At 43.9% G+C, this 23,896-nt stretch overlaps 1 protein-coding gene across 1 annotated transcript in view; it reads left to right on the top strand.

Moving 5' to 3' along the window:
- The window catches only part of LOC115407531 (cadherin-4), a 230,361-nt gene that overhangs the window by 187,291 nt on the left and 19,174 nt on the right, over positions 1–23,896 (top strand). The window contains exons 6-10 of the mRNA XM_030117896.1: positions 7,554–7,709; positions 11,640–11,784; positions 13,896–14,068; positions 17,468–17,605; positions 23,178–23,363. Coding sequence (XP_029973756.1) covers positions 7,554–7,709; positions 11,640–11,784; positions 13,896–14,068; positions 17,468–17,605; positions 23,178–23,363 — 798 coding nt within the window. The remainder of the gene's footprint in view (positions 1–7,553; positions 7,710–11,639; positions 11,785–13,895; positions 14,069–17,467; positions 17,606–23,177; positions 23,364–23,896) is intronic.

Below are 23,896 nucleotides of genomic sequence, written 5' to 3'. Positions count from 1 at the left end.
TGATCGCTTCAATCTGAAAAAAATAAAATATCCCTGAAGAAAAATCTTCTGAACCATCTGCTTGAATATGTTTTACAATAACAACCATTTTCTGTAATTTCATGGTAATTGCTCCAGACTTATTCATGCTGTCCCAGGGAAATTATCGAAATGCATGCGATACTTACAGTTCTTTGCATTTTAACCTATGAGTTGCATTCAGCCTTACCTGTATTTTCAAATAGAGGAAGGAGCAATTATAGCGCATATTATCCTGCTGTGCCTCTACATGCACGGACTTACAAAAAGACCGAGATCAGAAGGCATCTGTTATGCCAAGGATGCACCATGCTGGGAAGTCTGCAGGAAAGAAGAATCTAGCCTAGAGTAAAGGGTAGCGGCTAGGACTTGCACTGAGGTCTGAACAAACAGTGGAGCAGCGGTGTCAAACTCATTTCAGTCCAGGAGCTACATGCAGCTCAGCTTGACGGTAAATTGGCCGGGCAAACTGAATTTTGCATAATAACCTTTGAATACGTAATTATAGTCTTTCTCCTTTTTTTTTTTTAGCTTATACATTATTATCATTAAAAAAGAAACCAGCTTTACACAATGTCAACATTTGAAGATTTAAAGAAGAAGCTACAGTTTTGACAGTATGCCATTTGTAACAATGCTTCAAAAAAACATCTGCTGCATTTTGCAGGCTTAAACATGCAAAAGATAAATTACAACAACAAAAAAAATCAATATCTTCTTTCTTTAATATTGAATGTTTATAGAGGCTCCTCCTGCAGGACAGACTGTACATGCTGTTTCTCCATGTTTGGCCCCTGGACCGCAGGGTTGACACCAGTGCTATAAACCACTGAGAGATTGGAAATAAAATGAAATTGAGAGGCAGGACAGTAGAAGCAGTCTGTCACAGAGTGCAGGGAAGCAGGATTGGCGTGAATGCACCATGTAAACTGAAGTGAATCATGAGACTGACCTGAAAAGGTGGTTATAGTTATACTTGGGGTCATTGAAATGTGCAAAAACTGAAATGCATACATAGGTTTGGTCAATAAAGACTTATTTAGTATCATCAATCAACTGCTCCCATGCCTTTAAAACCCTCATTTCAATACTAAAATTTATGCATGTGTTTTTCTTAGTCGACCTCAAAACATACGCAACCCAAAGGTGCACTCTCATGTGCGTGAGCATGCAATTTAGCACACGTTATGCATGAGCTTATGGAATCAGGTCAGCCGCGTGCCTGACTGCTGGAGCCGTAACTGTTAACTTCTCGCAATCTTTGCTCAGAGCTCACTGATTTCCATGTCAGTAGCCACCAAAACACTCCCCATGTCCTCCTGTTTTTGGTGTCATGAAAGTTACGATGTTTCAAATTTACATTTTGAGCTGCATCAAACACGCACCCTGGTTCGTACCAACCGGTGTGAAAGCGTCGTAATAGAGGCCGCTGCCGCTGATGGAAACCGCAGGAAGCAACAATCTGAGCTCAGCTGTGCGACGACTGCTGTGCTAAATGTTTCTTAACTTAATTTATCACCAATTTGTGCCCCTGCTTATTGACCCCATTAGACCTCATTTTCTGCCTCTGAACCAGTGACATTCATATTTAAAAATAGCAAATTTATTTAATATATTCCAAATTGTATTAAGTCTATGTGATCACTGAAATGATTTCATTTTCAAAAATTGCACCGTGCAGCAAACTCAACGTTCTCGTCACAGACTCCGTCCATCACACACTCAAAAATAGAAAGTTATCAAAACCCGTGCAAGTCGTTACTTTAAAATGCTGGATGGTGGATAAATATTTAAACAAACGCTTGTCATTCCCCCATCAAATGAATTTAGCATTATTGCAATATTTTTTTGACTTTGAAGGATTCTCCCACACTGTTTGTTAGCAATGATACTGGTGAATAACAGGATTGCTCTGAGTCGTCAAGGGTGCGTACATATATTCCCCTCGTGTCAGGGGCAGAAGGAGAAAAGAAGACTTCAACAGAAAAGTCCAATGAAAAATTCAACATTATACTTGTAGAGTTTCTTCAAATAAGCGTATTTAACCTACTTGGAAGCCAATCTGAAATTTAAGTGGTGGTTGGAAGTCATGTCTTCACTGAACAGAAGGGGCCTAAGCCAATTGACCCCCCCCCCCCCCCCCCCCCCCCCCCACACACACACACACACACACACACACACACACACACACACACACACACACACACCGCAGAGACCTGGAAAAAAGACAAGACTGCACTAACACACAGCAAGCAAAACTGGAGCATGCCATAGAAAGACAAACATATGCAAAAAGCATGAGAGAGAGAGAGAGAGAGAGAGAGAGAGGAGGTCGGCACAAAGGTATAAACCACATATACAACATCTTATTGGTTTAGATATCAAACCTCAAGCCTTTCTTTTTTGTATCAACGCAATCCGCTGTGTTATCGGTTTCTGGTGAACAAGGCAGAACTGTAAGCTTATTGAGTACACAGGCATCGTCGGTGTCTGTCAACATCGCACATTTCCTTTCAGATTGTGTATACCGGGGCCCTAAGCCTCTCCGTGTTCCTCCCTTTTGTTTACTCATAGTGCCTTCGCTCTTAATCTGCCATGGTGAGAATTGCGTGGGCACTGGAGGAGCTCGAATTCTGAAGCAAACAAATGCAACGGTAATGTGCTCGGGAACACTCCGGTATCACACGAACCAGCGGAGCCCTCCGCCGCCCGAGTCTGAACTTCAAACACCTGAAAGCACAGCCAACCGCACAAACAACAGCAGACCCTCGCAGGACTGAGTTGTGGGCTGAGCTGGCAGACAGAAGGATGCTTTTCGATTTTTTTTTTTTTTTTTTTTTTTTTCAAAAAGGGGATTTTTTTTCCCCCCCCTCCCAACAAAGAAAGATAAAACACTAGTCAGATGTGGTAATCCACAAAAGACGTATTTAAAAAAGATCAAGGCAATGACACTACAAAGCAAAACAAAACTGATTGTGGGACAGCGTGGAGTAATCAAATTGCACAATAATGTGAAATATTTCAAACTAAGATCACTTTAAGAAGGATTTAACTTTCTTCAGCATTTTGTAAACAGTTCTGTTTTCCTTCCCATTTTCCTTCCCATTTTAAAATTCAAATTTACACTTTACTCGCAGGTAAATCAGCAACAAATATTCTACATTTTTTTGGGAAACTGTGTCAAATTTTGCAATGAAGTTAAACAAGGATGTTATTCGGTCAAGAAGCAACTTTTTGTATCAGTTCCAATGGTCATAACGGTGAGTCTGTGGCTACTGGCCTTTAAAAGTGTCCCACATGTTACCTGCCGATGGCAAACAGCTTTCATTTGTTTAAAGAATGGGTTAGTAACCTAAAGCTAGTGAGCAACCATGAGGAGGAGATGGCGGTGTCGGCTTATTGCACGTTACCGAGGCTAATGTTTGGCAAATGACTTCAATCATCTGTTTCCCAAAACAACACTGATCAAGAGTCAGCAGCTGGTTCGGCACGACACGTCGGATCTTGCTGTTCATCCCGCAAATGCACCTTCCTTACAACCATCACTGCATGTCAAAATAAAAAAAATAAGCATTCCAATAGTATAGGATTTATTCCCGCTCACACATGTCCTTCATTTTTGTGTCTGTTCAGTCTAATCTTTACAGGCAGTTCGGATTTCCTGCATATTATCAGAACACCGTTTGACTTGTGTGCAGTCACATGTCTACAGAGGAGCAGTTGAATACTTTTAAAAGTGTTAGTTAACATAAATCTTTAAGAGGGAATTAATTCCTCTACACCCCAGTGACTATAGTGGTAGAATAGCGCTTCTGTGTTATTCATTCCCTTCTCTTCATCTCCTGCTCTCTGTTTTCCCCAAAGACCCGGTGGCACGATAATTTCTCATTTGATTCAGTTTTGCCTGGCAGAAGAGAGCTAAGCTCACTGATAAGATCTCCTTAAGAAGCAGACAAGTTGTCAGTAATGAAGGGAATTGCTTTGATCCGTCGACAAATAGGTCATTTAGACAGGGTCTGGTTTCTGATGCCGGATGATACAGGCTTGACTCTCTCTCTCTCTCTTCCTGCCTCCGCCTCGCTCTTTCTCTTTCACAATCAATCTCTCTTGGTTTGGGTCCATGCTCTCTCCCAACAATAGACTCACATTTTTACACTCAAATCAAAGGAGGGGAATTCAAATTCAAAGAAGGGGAGAAAAAAAAAAACAAAGGCAAGAGGAATGAATTTTTTGTTTTATTTTTTATCATTAAGCCTGATGATTTTTTTTTCCTTTATTTGTTCTCCAACAGAAACCTTTGGTGCATTATCATACATAACGTGTGCATGAGTGTTGTTATTTGCTGAGGTGTAAAGTAGGACATTAGTGTAGCCAGACGGACAAAAGAAAACAAGCAGGAAGAGAGAGTTTCCATCCTTTCATTAAAGGAAATAGGAGTACTTATGCAGTTATGAGCAGCTCTTCGTGTTCATCTCATGCTGGGCTCTTTTCAACACGTCCCCTCCTTCGCTGAAGCTAAATGGCAGAATGACAGTAAGAGCTTCTCACCATTGAAGCGACATCCCGCCTGTCACAATATCCTGTGATGAAAGTAAGGGGCTGATAACACGCGACAACACTTTGCCGCATCATTTTTTGACACTCATTATTGGTTCCCTTAGCGCATGACTGTGTATACTGCATCCATACATGCGATTCATTGAATTATTTATCGGAAAACATGATGCCAGCCGCACTCTGGCATCACCTTGCACACTGTCAGTTCTGACCCGTCGAGACAGGCTTCGTTTTGGGGACCGAAGATGAAACGACGTTGGATTCGAAAACTTTCTTGAGATCATTAGCTGGCATAAACAAGATCTTTGAGCAGTGGAGAAAACACAATTCTCCACGCTTGAACGCTCATGTGCATGCCCATACAACCAATTCGCAAATATTTGGTGGAAGCAGATGAGGATAACAATTCTGGCGCCGTCCTTCGCCAGTCTTAAAGGCGCCTGTCTCCGTGAGCGATGTGGGAGGTAGAGCTAATTGGCTGGAGTGGTTGTGGAAACACGCGGCTCGATCCTCCCCTCCGTATCCCACCTCGAGCAGGACGACTCGGGAGCGGGTGGGAAATCAGGAGGGCGGGGAAAACCCAAATGGAATTATGGAGAGCTATCACTTCCTAACTGGTGAGGATTTATACGCCACTGCCAAGGCCAACGGATTGAAGTAATTTCATTTTTCATGCATGGCTTCTGTCCCCACAGAGACCTGAAGCAGAGAGAGAGAGAGAAGTGATGAGAGAGAGAGTACAGCGGAGGGGAGATATGAGAGGAAAGGGGAGGAGTGGAGATGAGAGAGAGAGAGAGAGAGAGGGAGATGGTAAGGAGAAGGGAGGGCGTAGGGAAAGAGAGACAAGGAGATGGGAGGAGAGAAGCAGGATGAATGAGACTGGGGACACTTTGGCAGGCAGATGTGTAATAATTGCTTGTATTTTCTAATGTGACAGGAGAGGTAAAAGAGCCTCTGTGCCGCTGTGTCTTTTTCACTTTGCGTACAGGAGGGTAATGACAGTACATTGAGAGTTCAACTAAGCCGCTAGCTTGGGTATTTGTTAGTTTGTTGGTGTTTAGCGGGCTGGAGTTTCTTTGAAGTAAGAGCAGTGGATGCCGGCAGCTCGTTAATTATCATAGCTGTCAGCAGTAATTCACTGAGAAGTGCGCAAAGCATCCTGACGTTCCCCTCCTCCTATTCCCCAAAGAAAACACACACATACATACATACACAAATAAAATTAGTGGGCTGCTGTGACAGCTCCTCTGGCATTCGCAGGCGAATGTGTCTATAACTGATCACACTGGTGTGATTAGAAAGACACACCTTGACTGTTTCCCCGCTTACGGAGAGCAGATAATCATGTTAATGCCGGCGACGAGGGAGAGAGAAGGGAAATAGTTTTAATAGCTGCTTCAGCATCGGTGACGGGTTTTTATTCCGGCAGTCAGAGGAGTCGGGATGACACCTGCCTAATATGTCCTTCCCTTGTCCTTGTTAGTCGCTGCAGCTATTTTCACAGCAGGGCAGAATTTCTGGTGTGTCAAAAGTGTGCCTAAATTGGTTCCTCGAGTGGTGAAAGATGGAGACAACTTTGGACAGTCTTACTCTTCTGGTGCACTCAGACTTTTCACTGAAATAGTCATTGATTAGAAGAAAAAGGTTGGCAATCTCTCTGTGTGTGTGTGTGTGTGTGTGTGTGTGTGTGTGTGTGTGTGTGTGTGTGTGTGTGAGCGTGTGCGTGTGTGTGTGTGCGTGTGTACAGAATGTCCCTGCATACAGGAGTAAGTGTATGATTGAGTCATTTCGATATACCAGTTGATTTCGCGGGTTGTCATATAGTTAATGGACAGAAATGGGATGCTTGCAGGTTTGGACTCTATTTGGGCACCAAATTGAATAACTCTCCCAAATGAGTCCCAATTACACAGCACTTCAGTCCAAATCACAGGCCTTGCAGTGCACTTAATGCACCTATTAGTTGCCTATCTGGTGAGGGAGGCCGAACCAAAGCGCAGGCTCATTTTTTTTTTTTTTTTTTTAAGAGAACATTCTGCTTCCCGTGTCCCACAGTTATTAAATAATTTTCTTTGTGTGCACTGCTGCTTTTCAGACCTATTGCCTTCTGGGTTGTGTTTTTGCTTCTGCAAAAATGTGTTTATTGTTATGTTGCCTGTTCTCCAATTACATGACTAGTACAAACTCATATATTCACTTTCCTATCTAATTGTCATTTCTGTTCACAGCAAGTCTGCAGTCGCTGTGTGGCTCCAGAAAGTCTCCATAAATCACTGGCCAACTGTCAGAGTGAACAGTAAATACATGTTGATTTCATTTCTCACTCCCTAGAATATTGAATTCAAATTTTTTTCTCTTTTGAAGCAGTCCAATTCCGGCAAACAGAGTACACAGCGCTCCCTCAGCCGCACTAATGAAAACCTTGAGCACGTACGGGCTGGAAATGGGAAACTGTGACGATAACAGTGTGGTGTGTGTGTGTGTCTGTGTGTGTGTTTACTGGTATTACTTATGTCGTAGGGACATATATCTGTTTACACTCTGACGCTGTGAGGACCTGCCTGCTCTTTTGGGGACATCGCAGCAGGTCCCGGGGTGAGCTGAGGGCACGGCCGACTCTCTCGGAAGTGAATACGAGCCAAGAACGGCGTGTGAAGTTGTAGAACTGAAACTTAATTCCGTGCGTCTGCTTGGCTGCCTTTTGCAGGATTCCAGTGAAAATCACGCAATACGAAGTCTCTGTGAACAACATTCCCAAACACAAGGAGAAGAATATCGAAAAAACTGTTTCTTGAATAACAAAAACCTCAAAGTCTGGTCTCTGGTCTGCGGCGGTTGGTATTTTATGCCACTGGAAAATAATAGTATTGAATTAAGATTCTACGGGGCTGCATGATGGTGTAAAGGTTGAACGGACGGATGCACAAGCTTCTCTTGCACAGAAGTGGTGATTTTCCTCTTTGTTTGTTGTGATGCAGATTCGCTCGGACCAGGATCAGGACATCTCGATCCGGTACAGCATCACTGGGGTTGGAGCCGATCAGCCGCCGAACGAGGTGTTCAACATCGACCCCGTGCTCGGAAAAATGTTTGTCACCAAACCTCTCGATCGGGAACATCGCTCCTCTTATCACGTGAGTGTCGTTTGGCCTGAGCGCAGCAGCGCTGCATGTGATCATTAATCATGAAACACTGCTGGTTTTATTACCTGTCATAGCCGATGTTTTTCATTGGCCTGCCGGTAAAATAAGCACACGACAGACCAACAGAACAGATGAAAATGGCTCCGGATGATGTTATCATTTTTGTTTCATTTGCGAGTCGAGAAAATCTTTGTCACTCCGTCGCTTTCAGCGGTGATCGCAGGAACACAATAAGCCCTGTAGGATAAGTCTGTCGCATTCAAAAATGTCAAAATGTGCTTTTGTGCTGAAAGGTGAATAATTACCCCGCGGCATATGGTGCGTTAAAGCAGGACATACACCGAACTGAGGACTTTTTTTTTTTCATCCGGTGCCGCATGTACAGCCGTTCTTTTTCTTTCGGCGCGTGCTGTGCTTGTGACAAAACGGCAACACCTGCACCGCCTCATTTGAATGAAACTTCCATCTCTCTGTGCCTTTGCCGTCAGCTGTGCGCTGTGCATGCTGTTCCAGACATGGAATCGGGAGGATTGCATTTAGATTTGAAGAGAAGTGCTAACTTGTTGTACTGAAGCTTAAGCTCATCTTTTTGCACGCTGTTGGAAAAAGAAAGAAAGTTTAAAAAAAAAAAATAAGAAGAAGATGAACCCCGACGCTGTGATGTACTGAGCAGCAACACGGGGTTCATCAATTCCACTTTCTGACTGCGTTTCTCTGTCTCTGTACCTGCCACTATCTCTGTATTTATACGTGCATCTTGCCTGAGCTACAGTCTTTAGGAGCTTGCAAGGCTAACCTTTCAGCGGGAGGTGAACAGATTTATTCCCAAGGGAAACTCCAATCAATGAGGTGATTTGTTAAGAAAGTGGGGGATGCCAGCTAAAGGCGGTCTAAGTTAACTGTGCATTTGTTGTGGAGGAGCGGTGTTTGTGTGGAATACAAAGCGAGGTGGAGAAACCAGATGAGACGAGGTAAAGACGTATGTGTGAACAGGTGAAAGATTTTGCAGTTCAATTAAAGAGCTTTCTCGCTCGGCGCAGTTAAAGCAACATGAAAGCAAATGAGCTGCGCTCCATGAAAAAAAAAGAAGAAAAAAAACTCCCGCGTCGACGAGCGTTAAAGTCAGGGGCAGGGTTTATTTATTGCGCTCCGTTATCCAATGCAGGACTCCGATGCACACAAAGTCGGCATTTGACTTTGTGTTCCTGCTTTTGTTTACTTCATATTTCAAGCAAGGACAGAACAAAGTTACGGTCTACTTCTTTTCATTCTCAAAGAATGTGCACTCTGAAATTCAAAACCAGCCATGCAACAAGATGCATTTTCATGAGGAAGGAAAAAAACAAAAAAACCTTGAAGCTTCTGGGTCTGTTGTTATCTCTATCAGGATGCCGCCTCCTGCCAAATGCAGAACGCTGCCTGGTATGGTCTGTGTTTCTCCCCCCGCTGCCTTTCAAGATAATAGCTTTAATGTGGACCCAGAGTGACATTTTGCCTTCTTTAAACACGGCAGAAAACTCCGACTCCTGCCGTGATTGAATTAGAGTCTGGGTGAGTTGGATGGATGGATGGACGGATGGATGGATGGATGAAGGGGGGGGCCGGTTACAGTGTGGCGCGATGGGTGACGTGATGGAGCCAGACTGATATTGGGCCCTGAACAGATCAGACAAAGCAGTGGAAAAAGTAAAGTCAAATTAACCTCGGGGAGACCTGGAGACGTGGAGTGGAGGCAGACAGTGGATAGGCGAGGATGAGCAGCGGTGGAGAGGATCCTCTCCTCTCCGAGGAGAAGCAGTCGATAGAGAATGGTACTTATTCTATTTCCTGCGCAACGAGCCTGAAGGCTATTTCATTTATCTGGCACTCAGGCTCCTGCAGAGTCCAGGAAACATTTTCCTATCGGGCATATGGAACGAGCATCAATCCCTCAATTCTCCATGCCCGATGAAAAAATCTGCACAGGTTCTCATACCTCATCTTTCTTCTCATCTGTCTGCTGCATGTTTTCATTTTTCTTCCTGTCAGTATTTCCCACTTTTGTCACTTTTTTCTGCGCTCTTCTTTTAGCTTGGCTTTTGATGCATATCAAATACGATCCGGTGGAGGGTCCTTCGCCTGGAATTGATTGCTGACGTGTTAGCTGAATAAATATTTACCAGTGTATGTTTTCTGGCAGAGGATGTGGATAGTATCAGGTTTCGTTCTCTCTTTTTTTTTTTTTTTCTTTTACTTCATATGATATAAACTAAACATCCTCGGTGCTTCCAGCTGACAGGAATATCACTGAATAAGTCATGTTCAGGGAAATAAACATTCACAAGTAAGGTGAAGTGAATCAAAACAGCTTTAGAGAGAGGAGAGGAATTCATTTTGAAATGCCATTTCGGTTTGTTCGTTTGACCTTCAAGTATGAAGTAAAGAGAAAAAAAAACACAAACCTCTGGCATTTATTTAAAGTCAACATTTTCATAATTCTTCTCTATTTTGTCTGCCCTCATTTTAATTTATTCAACTTTTTTTTTTTTTTTTTTTAAACTCCTGACTTACCGAGAGTGAAAGCAACCAGGACACATTTTGCAGCATGTATTGATTCCTGTAATAACTTCATGTCAAAACTTTGTGAGGAATCCTTGTTGGTGGTTCCATTGATCTGAGCACAGCTGAGTTGAATTCGAGATGGGGCCGACTGTGTTTGTGGAGTCAGACGCAAGTGAAGAGATTTCAAGAACTCTCTTTCAAACAAACTCAGACAGAATGTTGGCCGGGGATCCAACACAGTGATTCCGAAACAAGACACCTTGCTTTTACAAAAGAGGCAACTTCCAACAAAATAAGATGTGTCTTGTTTTGGCTTCTGCTCAGATAAAAAAAAAAAAGAGCAAAGAAAGGAAGAAACTTATGGGGACGAAGTGTAAAAGAGATAAGAAGTCAGAGGGAAGAACATGATCTCTAAAGCAATTTCTCAACAAGAAAAATATCCCGAATTTTACTGACCTTATGTTATATTGTTGTTTAGGTTTCAAAATCTTTTTGAAGTTCTTATCCCGCATTATTCAGTAATGCAGATTCTTATCAGTTTGCAGACGGACTAGAGGTGTTCCAGTTTGGGTTTAGACACACCCAGAGACACTCTCAGTTTCAGTGGGCTGCTGTTTTATTTATGTTGGTTTTTCCTCTGCTTTACTGGGAAGGGGGCGGCTCATGGTAAATGAACCACATTCCGACACACGATGCGTTCAGTTACCAAGGACCACTCAAACATACTGTCAGGGTCACGAAGAGCTGTTCTCGGCACAGTACTCACCTCTTTTACTTAGCAGAACTACATCTTCTTGTTTTAAGAAAGTAAATTTAGGATGTCCAACAAATCGATAGAAAGAATCAGTGCAATGCACACAAGGCAGAGACGTCGAGAGGTCAAAAGTTGCTACAGGGCATTAAAATCTACAAACTAAATAGCTAAATAAAATCTACTGAGTCCGTCTGAAAAACATAAGCAGAACCAAGGCTTTTCTGTCCAAACAAGAACTTCATTTTCATTTGGTTAGAATATTGAAATGGAATAAAGTAAAGCTCTGAAGAAAACAATAATCAGTTAACAGATTCCTTTCTAACACCAGGAAACTGGATCATATCACACCTGTCCTCAAATCACTGCAGTGGCTTCCTGTCGGTCAGATGATCAAGTTTAAAGAGTTTAAAATCGTGCTCCTTTTGCCAAAATACATGGCAGAGTTACATGTTGATTGTGACGCAACAAGCTAAAGGCTAAAGACCCATCAAACACCAAATGTCTCCAAATCCAGTGAAAGCGCTCATTAAATATGTAAATTATTGATCAGTTCGTCAGTCTGTCTCTCATTAAACCATTTACGAGCTGCAATTTGAACCCATCTCTTGTGTTGCTGTGCCGTCCAGCTGCGAGCCCATGCTGTGGACATGAATGGGAACCAGGTGGAGAACCCCATCGATCTCTACATCTTCGTCATCGACATGAACGACAACCGGCCCGAGTTCAAGAACCAGGTCTACAACGGCTCTGTGGACGAAGGCTCCAAGCCAGGTAACAGAGGGGGGCAACGCAAGACATGAACGGTGAAACAGGAGCAGTTAGAAGAAAGGAATCAGAGGATCTGTGGATGCCTCGCGTATTCAGACACGAGCGGAGAGGCCGGCGTCGTTAAAAGTATGGCCCCACTAGTGAATCTTTGACGCAACAGAGAATTTTTCCATTCCCCCTTGATTTAGCAGACAGACGGAGAATCTGTCTCCGACAGTGGCTTTTCATTTAGCCCGGCGCAGTAGTGGCCATAAACCAAAGAGGGTGCTCAGGCTGGAGAGGAGATTGAGGATTAAATGTACCACGCTGTAGCACCACTGGGTCATTTTATGTCTAACCTCGGAGCGGAAGAATCACAGAGATGAGCTCTCTGTGTGCAAGCGTATGCGAGCGCGAGCGCGATGAGCCAGAGTTTATTGCGCCAGGGGTGAGCTCAAGAGGTGTCCAGGTGCTCATTTCCCTTTCTTTCGGTAGTGCTTTATTTTTTTTCTTTCTCACTGTCTTTATTCCTTTTTTTTCCCCTTTCTTCCTCGCTCCCTGTTGTTTCTCTTCTTCCTTCCCTCTCTGGTGCGGTTCGCTCTCCCTGAGCTTTGCCCCCACGCAGCACACAGAGTCTCTCCGGATCGCATGACATTCAGCTGAACAATAATCATAAAAAAAAAGAGAGTTTTGGAATTTAGAGCTCCAGTGGTTTCAATGGAAGGCCAATTACAGACTTGAATTAGTTTGCAAATTAAAGAGTCATTATGGGGACCTAATCCTGTCAGGCACAGCTTAGGACGCCCGTACAAAGGGTCCACATTAAACCCCCTAAGAGTGCAGCTTAATGAAATTACCCCAGCGATGTGTGACACATTGTGATTCCTCATCTCCTCGTCTCTATCCCTCCATCTATAGGAAAAAAAAAAAAAAAAATGGAAGGGCGGAGCGCTGATATTCCCCCGGATTGGAGTCAAACCAAATATGGAGTCTGTCCTCTATTTCTCCCCCTCCCTCTGTTCCTAACAGCTTTTTTCCGCGGCTCGCTGAGAGGCCTTTAGAGTGCTCCCTCTGGCCGAGTCATTGACAAATGTTGCTTTGAAATGTAATGAAGTTTGAAATGGGAGCTGCGGTTACAATTATCCTCGGACAGGGCCTGTCACTGGCATGATATCACTATCTCTGGCAATTAGAATCAGCCGCGAGAGCGAGAGAACAAGAGCGCGAAAGAGAGATGGAGAGATCGGGTGACAGGCAGCGATCCCGGAGAGTTATATGGGTGTGTGGAGGCAGGACAGCAAACAAGTGGTGCATTCATGGAGGTATAGTGCTTTATTGTCTGCGGGGCAACTGTGTCCACATACTTTATGACTGTGCTCACTTGTGCTTGTAATCAAGGTAATTATAATTACAGCAGGTCTGAATCCATCCTATAGAAGCAAAATGCAGCGTCTATTATGCAGCTATAAAAAGTCATCATAATTAGATTTGCTGACATTTTATTGTCAGATGCACTTTTGTTTGTGGTAATTTTTAAAGTCGTCCTCGCTCCGGAGCAGGTGGCCAGCGTCTCTCCGTAAACCTGTGAGCTATCAATTAACTGCATTTCAAATGTTATCAGACTGTTACATCCTCCCCAACTGCTTTATTAGCCGTTTTTATGCACGCATTAACCATTACCTTTGCTTGATTGCCACTCGCAGTCTTTAAAAATGTGTTTGTGAGGCGGTTGATTGAGCAGAGCGGCGTGATGTTCGGAGCACATTAGCAACCTCTTTTTGTCTTGTTTTAAAGTATCCCATTCACATAAATGACCGAGCAGTCTACTTGAGGAAAATGGCTAATAAACCTTGAATTAAAGTTATTTCCAAGTTGCCAACTGAACAGCAGCACACGTGGGATTTCACTGGACCAGGAATGATAATAACCTTCTGAGTGAAAACACTTAAATATTTACAGATGGATGAGATGCAGCAGTGAAAGCTTTATAATATTTAAAAGCATTATTTACTTACTTTATTAGATTTAAAGCTGCAGTCGTGCGTTTCCAGACTGTTTTGCTGCTTTTAATTGAAATTACATTTATTTATTTCTGCCTGTAAATGTCAATGCTAATCATTCGCGTCTCTCACCAGGAACTTATGTGATGCACGTGTCGGCGTTCGACGCGGACGACAACACCACGGCTAACGGAATGGTTCGCTACCGAATCCTGTCCCAGACGCCGCACAGCCCCATCCCCAACATGTTCACCATCAACAGCGAGACGGGGGATATCGTGACGGTGGCACCTGGTCTCGATCGAGAGGTCAGTGGTTCGACTCTGCAAAAAAAAAATGATTTTAATCCAAGTTAATCCTCCAAATGAAGATGAAAAGGTGCTTTGTTTACCAGGACGACAGAGAGACGACTTTCAAATGTTACCATGTGTTACCACACACACACACATGCAGTCCATCTCTTTTCAGCAGTGAATTGTCTGCGGTCACCTTGTTTACGGAGCCCTTAAAGTTGTGACAAGATCCAAATGTGTTTATTCTCACAACATGGATGTGCCCGTGACAACTCCGCAAAGAAATCCCAGAGACAGATCATCCTCCCAAACTGTCACCGGTGACAGACCTATTAACAACACATCACGCCGCAGTGGGCCGCTCACGTTGAGTCGGGTGTGTGTGTGTTTGTGTGGTAAAGATAGTGTGGAAATATCTGCGATAGAATGCCCTTGACACCTGTCAGACAAACACAAAAGCCCATATAATCACATCTACACTCGATAAAACACGGCCAGCGGAGGGGGGAGAAAAGGAAACAGGAGGGAGCAATGGAACAAAAGCAGAGCCGGGTGGAAGAGGCATTACAACGAGTAGAGAGGAGGCAAATGTGAATTTGGCAATGACAATCGAGTGATTGAGACATGAGAGTGCCAGAGGGAAATTGAGGTATGAGCGAAACATGGACTGAAAATGTCTCAGTCAAACTTCTGCTTATTTTTACTCTGTTTTATCTGTACACTGCTAATCCAGGCAGTCAAGCCTAAATGCAGGATTAAACTCTTGCCACCCAGCAAACACAGAGTAAAGCCGTTTGTACTTCAAAGGACTTTCCATTGACGTAATTATTTCTCCTTGCATTGAATCTTTTTTTATATCCTTGTTAGTATCACACGAGATCATTGTTCTTTTCGCTTTTTCAGACCACAATGGAGTTTGCTCTAAATACAAATAGAAGAAATTCTTCCATCCATCTTCTGTACTGTTCTATCATACTAAGGGCCGGTGGTGCTTGAGCAGTAGAGCTTAATGCAGAGAGACACACTGAAATAAATACTTGTATTCTGATGGCAGCCTGTAAGCAAACCGTTTCGTACTTCTATCATTTTCTATGCCGCCGCTTTCCAAGTTATCGTCACATCAAGAACCATCCCTGCTCACACAGGATGAAAGTCAGGGTTTATCCTCATCAGGTTCCCACTCCATCGCAGTGCTAACGCAGAGAGATCGTCAGTGTGGAGGAAGCTAGTGTACCTGGGAAAAACCCCTGTGTGGAAGAAATTCAAACTCGGCACAAAGCGAATTCAGTCCCAAACGTCGTCCATCGGGAAGCAACAGTTCCAAGTTCTGCCAAGATGAGGGTTATTGGAACATTATCGTGAGGAAGAAAATGCACAACTCAGAGAGCAAATGTTGGTTTTGTAGTTGTTAGGATGTGGAGTCTAAAGAAAAGTCTGTATTTCTCACAGAAATCATATTTTTCAGGTGATTAGGCAAAAGTTTGACAAGATTTTTTTTTTCTTTTTTTTTTTTTCCAAAGTCCAATAATGAGATAGATTCATTATAATTTTTTCAGGCCCTATTTTGAAGAAGAAAATATTCTAACAAAAACTCACTGAGGTCAGCATGTTCTTGCAATTTTTAGCAAACTTGTCAAAAACTAAACTGACGCATGTGGCAACTCCTATGCAGCGTCACGTCTCCTGGCCAGGGACCCACTATATTTGCAGACGGGTCTTCAGTCCTGCCTACTAATTTCCTGTCGGAGTGAGGACTGCATGGAGATGAGGTTAATTTTTCTCAATGATACATGCAGAGCTTATCAGCAGGTAAAGGAACAGCTACAGACGAGCCTGTCTAACTTTTTCAACATTGCTCATCAACAATATATCCAACCCATGCTTGAAACGAATACTGACTTTCTTTTATAGACTCATGCCATGAAATACGTACTTCTACTTCCTTCTCACATCATTCCTAGACTGCAGATTAGAAGTTCTAAATCCCAAAGGGGGGAAAAAAATGCTTCTGTACTGTACATGAAGTTCATAGAAAGATGCTGCACAGCACACTACAGCGCTTCCTTGGTATACTTCTAGTCAGCACTTTGGCCCTTTGAAACTTTGAAAGTTTCCTCGTCTCTCTTCCTTTCTAGGACTTGGGTATAAGAGGTGTTAGGTGCTACGGAAAAAAAACACACACAAAAACCCATCTATTTTTGGTCCCCCCCCCCTCCCTCCCTTGCGCCTCGTTGCTTCCCCTGCCGCCTCTTATCCACTCCTCTGTTCTTTACTTTTGAAACGTCTTCTTCCTCCTCTTTGTAAACTCACACACTGATTCTCTTCTAAAGATTTCCACTGGTCTGCAGTGGACTTTTAAGAGCTTGTTGACAGTAACAGACCCCAATCCTCCGGAGGAAACGGGGTATGCTGCGGTGTTGTTGCAGTGTTGAGAGGTTCAGAGGAGCTCTACATAATTACTCCCTTGTCTAATTAGGGAGAGTGTTGTGTACACGGCATGCACAGGCTGATGGGACAGCGAGGCAAGCGCAAGATATGGAGGAAGAGGGGTGCGCGTGTGCGCGCGCGTCTCTGCTTGCGTGTGTCTGCCAATGTTAATGAGAGTGTGTGTACGGGGTTGGAGTTCAGCATCTCATCGAGCATCAAGATGAGAGAAACCGAGAGGAGCTGTCTAATCCTACTGATGTGGCGTCCTGGCCTAATTGGGATATTTACTCGGTAATTAGCAGGTGAGAGAGACACTGGGAATGTAATTGGGAATCTCAGTGACGAGACGCATTATCCAGACAGTCAGCTCCCGGGCTCCATCCTTCCTGCAGCCCATTAGCTGCACCCTGGGACAGAAGAAGAGACGGAGAGAACTACAAGGGGGAAAGTAGGAGGGAGGAAAAAAAAAACGGTGGAGAAGTAGCAGAAAAGCAAACTCAAAGACCCTTAAGTGCAAATAAGAGAAGCATATTTCAGCTTCGAGTGAAGTGACACTATCATTTTGAAAGATGAAATGCCGTCCATCACTTCACAGATATGTCTAATAATCGCCATCAGTCGGATCATTGTCTTTACATCTGTCCATCAGTGGCTCTGAATAAGCGACGCTTTTGATGGCTTTGATGGCTCACTGTAACCACGGGGAGGCTTCCCACTGCAGCCTTCAGAAGGTGTAAAGTCTAGATATGCTCCACTGAGGAGGTTTCAACTTAGTCAAATGAAAGACCTTCATTCTTGTGATTCTGGTTTTCAAACCATGGACAGTGACTACAGAGCAGAACACAGACTCAGCTTTTCCCCCTGGGAGCCACAGTCCGTGACTGCTGCTGTAGACATGAAGAAGAAAAGACCTTTTTGCAGATGAATAAGCGTACTTTGGTTTTTTGTTTCTCTCTCTCTCTCTCTCTCTCTGTCTGCATTCTACAGAAAGTGTCCCAGTACACCATCATCGTGCAGGCTACGGACATGGAGGGAAACCTGAACTTTGGCCTTTCCAACACAGCCACAGCCATCATCACAGTCACGGACATCAATGACAACCCGCCCATGCTGACCTCCAGAACTGTGAGTTATTACACATAAGGGAGAGGGGGGAAAGGGTAACAATCCTGAGAAGGAGGGCGACTTGGTTCAGAGGATAGGGTGGAAATGATTAGAATGCTGGAGGAGAAGGTGGGACCAAGTCGTATATTAGGAAAAAGACAAGAGAAGGGAAAGAAGTGATGGAAAAAAAAGACTTTAAATGGTGATTGCACTGAAATAAAAAACCAAAAACGGTTGCAATAAAACTCTTGTGTGGCAGCAATTCAAGATTTACGTAAGGACAATGAAGAGAGTTTGTCAGGTACTGGGGACACATGTCTTTGTAGGTGACCCAACCACATGTTCACCTTCACCTACTAATATATCATTAGTTTTCAGCCACGGGAAAACAGTGACCATTGCTAAAATCCCATGTTGATAAATGGTTGATTTTAGAAACAGTGAAAATATTGATGAAATGAAATAACCTTCCTTTGTAGCCAGCAAGCCATAAGCAAAAGAAAAACACACACACCAAAAACAATTTAGGAAGAGCAAAGAACCAAAACAGATTTGGTCAATAGAAAAATCAGCTGGCACAGCAGCAGCCCTCGCTGAGTCCCACAGTGCAAACACAACACTATTACAAAGCACAGCGCATCTTAACATGCACACAATGCTGTGCTTACTTTGTGGTGGAGAGTCCAGATTATTCCTGTTGGGGTCCAAACTCCCAGTGGTGATGGGTAAGAAAACTGCTGAAGAGTTCATCAAAGGAGGAAGGTACTCATGAAAGATGGCGCGGAGTCCTTTCTTGTGTTCTTGTGCAAACACGTAGCACATAAGGAAAGTTTCTCTCAATGGTGTCATTAGTTGGGTGGATGGGTGGATGGATGAATGATGAAGCTTCTTATCAGGTGCACCCTTTTTTGATACATGTCAAAGTAAAGAAGAAGTTAGATTTTTCCTTCCTGAGTCCACACAGAGTTGTTGTGACAGTATGGAGAGCAAAGAAGTCAAGACATCCCTGTCCGCCTTCAGCTTTTTCTAGCTCTTCTGGATGAGGAACTGAGCTTCTATCCTGTTGGTTCTGGGCTGACCAGGGCTGATCCTCCTGCAGGGCCATGCCTGGTGAACTTCTGGTGGGAGGAGACCAGGGTGTGCCATGTCTGAACCACCTGAGCTGGCTCTTTGAATGCAGAGGATTAGCAGCTCAATTTCAAGCCTCTCCAGGGTGGCTGAGCTTCTCGCTCTCTTGAGAACAGAGAGGCACTCCTCATAAGACACCAAGCTACTCGAACCCCTTCAGTTGGGAAATAGTTTCCCTCCTGGCTGGAAGTGGAGTGCTGTGAAACCATGGATTCCTGCAACGCGACCGCTTCACACAAAGTAGCAAATTGTTCCGGTGAATGGTGGAGGCCCTCATGTGGCAGTGCAAATGACAACATCATCTGCAAAGAAGCAGAGATCCCACATGGTCAGAGGTATTCTCCAATTCCACATACAGTTAGAGCACCGCCAGCAGCTGGTGTGCGAATTCCACAATGTTCCTCCACTCTCTTAGGTTTGACCATCCCTCAAAGCCTCTTCTCCAGTACCCAAAGGTAAATTAATTAAGCCAAATGAAATGTATTTCACTGTACTTAATGTATTTCTATAAACGGTGTGACTGGATTGCACTGTCACTAAATGAATTACTGAGGTTGAAGATTTCTCTTTTGATCCAGTCTTAGTCTGACTCTTCCTCTCAGAGCTGCTAAATGTTCCGATGTCTGGGTGGAACAGCCGAGATGGCAGCAGTGTTTTCCAGCATTCAGCTGAAAAGAAAGGAAATATATATTTGCATGGTTTGAAATAAGCTACATTTGATGCGGCTGACACATGAATTTATTTCGTGAAGTAAACATGGCCAAGTCAGTTCGCCTGCATTGTGTGTGTGTGTGTGTGTGTGTTGAAAAATCTTTCTAGGTGTCAGTGTGGCTTCAGGTGTCGGGATTATTCAGGTTGCGTGCTTCTCTATCATTGGTGATGAGAACACGGGCCTGTTGGGTAGATAAGGTGCTTAGCTCGGCAACAGCAGCCGGAGCGGCGGAGGCCATATCAGCAGTACGGAGCGCTCATCTCTTTGAGGTGGTAGCAGAACCGTTAGCATTAGCATTTGCCCTGGAGGCTATTAAGACCTTTATGATGATGAGTTAGCATTGCCAGTAAGCATGTGTCAGCCGCAGAGCTCATCAGAGAGCCGCTTCATCACACACAGCAGGAAATGTACAATTAGAGGGCAGAAAAAGGGAAAAAGAGACTAGAATAAGGAGACGGTGAGCAAGGAAAGAACAAAGAAAATAGCCGCGCTGACGTCTGGACCACCGGGCGTACTCTCAGATGAAAAATGAAAAAGGAAAAAAAAAAAAAAAGTGATGGGGAAATGATGGGAAGGGTGAAAAGAATAAAAAATTATTTAGTCGCAGGAGCTATTTTCTGCAGCACACTGATAAAGTGCAGACGTGCTCCGTTGTAAATCAGAGGTCTTTCCTGACTCGGCATCCCTTTCTTGCATTAAGATTCTCCGCCGATGGCAGTTTATTGATGATAGTGAGCAATAATAGATTGATATTCTCTAACTGTATTCCACTGTGTTTAAGTGCATTTCCATCATCGTCACGGCGGGGGGGGAGAGTTAATACGATCATGGATATTGATGATAAACTTTAGCGGAGGTTTTGGAGCCACTATGAGCCAAGCACGTTTACCCACTCCCTTCATAAATCATCCATTTTAGTGGAGGGATAACATAAAAACCATTTTGTTGAGAATGCAGGCCATTATGCAAATATTTAGTGTTTGCAATAAACCCCATAGATCTTTCAATGTGTCCCAGAAATATAAAGTTTGGGGAATTTGTCTTTAATGTTGATGATTAATATTTCATCATGCCTATCAGAGACTGGCCTATTTTTCAAGGCAGCAAAGGATGGTGTGTGTGGGTGTGTGTGTGTGTGTGTGTGTGTGTGTGTGTGTGTGTGTGTGTGTGTGTGTGTGTGTGTGTGTGTGTGTGTGTGTGTGTGTGTGTGTGTGTGTGTGTGTGTGTGTGTACACAGATGTGAAGGCTGCGGGTGCTTATTCATGACTGCGTATATGTATGCATTATGTTTGATGCGGACAGATGAGATGAAATGAAAAAAGTTCTTCATCTTGTTTGTTTGTTTATGCATTGAATGCAGCGCGCCATAATTGTATCTCGCATTTCATGTGGCGTTAATGTAAAGACTTATAATCATGCCGTCAGGAAGTCTGGGTGCAGGACTCTCCGCAGTGCGTCCTGACAGAGTTCAGATGATGAAGTTCCCTGTCACTTCTCCACGTTCTCTCCCTGCCTCCCCTCGCCTCCTTCGGTCTCTACCTACTGCCAGAATAATGACAGAGGGTTGAGGGTGTTGGCAAGAGGTGTTTTGTCAAGTGTTGTGAGCATGCCAACTGCGCTCTGTGCCAATCGCAATCAAAGAGCTTCCCCCTCCTTGACTTTAGCAGCACCGGGGACGAGATACAGTATCACAGGGAGAAAAACTGCCTGATCAGGCAAAGTCTGCTCCGCTGCCTAAAAGCCGTCAGACAGCAATTCAGCACTGAAACAATCACCAGCTGCATTGCATTGCGAGAACCAGCCGGAGCCAAAGTAGTACTCATCTGATAAATTATTAAGCGAGAAAAGGGAAGACAACAACGCCGAGGTTTTTCCAAAAGCAATTGAAAGACTTCTCTGTTTCAACCGTTATTGACAACGCCTCCCCAGCAGCCGTCAAAGATCATTTTCAGAAAAATTAAGAATTCCTAAGACACAAAGACGATCATTAAGTTGAGCTGAAATAGCAGATAGTTGTGAGGAACTGCCATTCTGAAGCAGAAAAAGCATATTTTCATTGGAAAGTGTATCCTATAGAGAGCCGTGAATGCTTTTGTTTCCTTGATGGTGTTTACATCAGTTGCACTCATTCAGCCATTTCTTTGTTCATTTTGTCAGCCTCTTAAGGCAAGTAATCTTATTTTACCTACATCAATTCAGAGCTGCATTAAATTAAAAAAAAAAACTAATCCAAAAATTGAGTTATTTGAAATTACTGTTATGATTTGTATGTTACACAATGAAACAACGTTTAACAATAAAAATAATAGCAAATGTAAAATGGATTTGCCTTGTAATGGTATTGAATTTGCTGTTATATATGGAGAGAGTTCTGAAAGGCTGGTTGGAGCAGGTATCTCATGTTTCCTGAACCCCGGAGCTTGTTCTAACTCACCGCATTGCTCTTCCTCCACAAGGAGGTTGATATGACAGTAAATTTCAAACTATCACAGCTGTGATGGATCCTTCAGTGCCTTCATTCTGGCCCGGTTGACACTTTGGCCATCGTTGTTTACTGTGTGCTGAGAAGGAAAGGGCTCTTAGGAGCTGAAGAGTCACGGAGGAGGTTTTATTTTATTGAATTGGCATTGGTGAGTCTCAAACCCACACCGCAGCTATGAAACACACACAAGTGCAAACACTCACAGTGACACTAACATACGACACACTTATCCAAAGCAGGCGGTGCATCAGGACCACCCGGACTTGTCTGTTGTCTTAAGAATGTCATTGAGTCTCTGAACAGCCCTCCTGACGCAGCCCCCCCCCCCCCCCCCCCCCCCCCCCCCTAATCTGCCCGCTGCTGTCGGCTGTTTGCTGGGTGATGCGAGGTTTGCCAGACGGGGTATTATGGTCCATTGGAGTGTTTGGTCTGAGGCTTTGCTCTTTGATATCCAGCACTCACTTAAGCGGCTCAGTAGCTCCTTCACGCCTGTTACTCATGGTTACACGGCGACTGTATGGCGCTGCATGCCTGTTGCCTCCAGATGAGGCGAAGACACGCCGACCTGGAGTGATTGGTGAGGAGCTGATGGGTTGTTTGTGTGTAGGTGGGGCTACAGGCAACTTGTGTTTTTTGCTGAGTTGCAGTGGAGTCGTGGCTGTCGTTAACTGGTCTTTGTGTTTTTTATCCCCTGAGCCCCGTGCGGCTTTGATCAATCCCCACCATAACAGACACATGACAGACAGCAGCTCACTCCACGTCAGGCTTATCGGGACAAAGCACATGTGTTTGTACAGCATGGGGACAACTAAAAACCACTTATACACACTCAAACAGCTGGTTCAACCCTCCCTACTGCAGGCCCCTTTCTCTTCATCCATTCTTTGCTCCTTTGTCACTCAGGCTTTCAGAGGAATGAAATATTGCTGCTCGTCAGGAGTGGGTACGAGACATACAGAAAACACTGAAACTGGAACGACGCTCCAGTCTGCATGGGCTTGATTTTGTGTAACTGTGTTTACTGCTTGTTTACTACTCTGCAGTGGTAAAAAAGACATCATTAAAATAATGCTACCTAAAAGCCTGAAGGGAAGTCTGTCTTTATAAAGTAGAACAGAAAGAAAGATAGATGCTTAATGGATTTTGTTGAAATTGCCACACTCAAACGGCTCAGTGCATCCAGAAAGTCTGTTAACGGTGGAACAAAACAAAACAACAATATTTTTGAGGTGATGTATCACAAAATGACATTTCTCTTTGCTTTTTCACAGTTTTCTGGCGAGGTCCCCGAAAACCGAGTGGACCTTGTGGTGGCTAATCTGACAGTTATCGATGCCGACCAGCCGCACTCGCCTAACTGGAACGCCGTCTACAGAATAATCAGCGGCGACCCGTCCGGGCACTTCACGATCCGCACCGACCCCGTCACCAATGACGGCATGGTCACCGTGGTGAAGGTGAGACACCCGTCGATCATAACCCGATCAGCTTTTGGCCTCATGGACGACACCGTTGGGAAGACAATGAAACCATTTTCTTTTTTTCTAGAATGTCAGTTCCTGTATGGATTTCAGCACAAAGTGGTGATAATAGACTACACAGTTAAATGGGGACAGACCGGGGTCTTTGCCTTTCATGTGCCCCTTTATGTCCAAATGAGGAATTGGAAGCTGCTGCGCCCTTCAGAAACAGCTCATACGCTCCCACGCAGACTCGAGCACAATGGCTGTTGTGACCACTGTAGCAAATTAAGTATTGATTTCTCAATTACAAAGGCAACAGTTTTTATACACTCATAATGTTCCAGTCACCGCGGTAAATGACAGCAGCAACAAAGACGTGTCTTGTAACAACCTGCTAGGGGAGTGTTTGACCTCCTGGATGAGCTTGTTTGAAGGTTTTAATATTTAGAAAAATAATACCAAAAAAAGAGATCACTATATTGCTATTCTGTGTCTCTGTTGTAGATCAGAATTAGGATTTGTGCCGC

Source organism: Salarias fasciatus, chromosome 20 (genome assembly GCF_902148845.1).
Source record: "Salarias fasciatus chromosome 20, fSalaFa1.1, whole genome shotgun sequence".
Taxonomy (NCBI): domain Eukaryota; kingdom Metazoa; phylum Chordata; class Actinopteri; order Blenniiformes; family Blenniidae; genus Salarias; species Salarias fasciatus.
The sequence above is the reverse complement of the archived record's forward strand: the minus strand, read 5'-3'. Positions and strand labels throughout refer to the sequence as shown.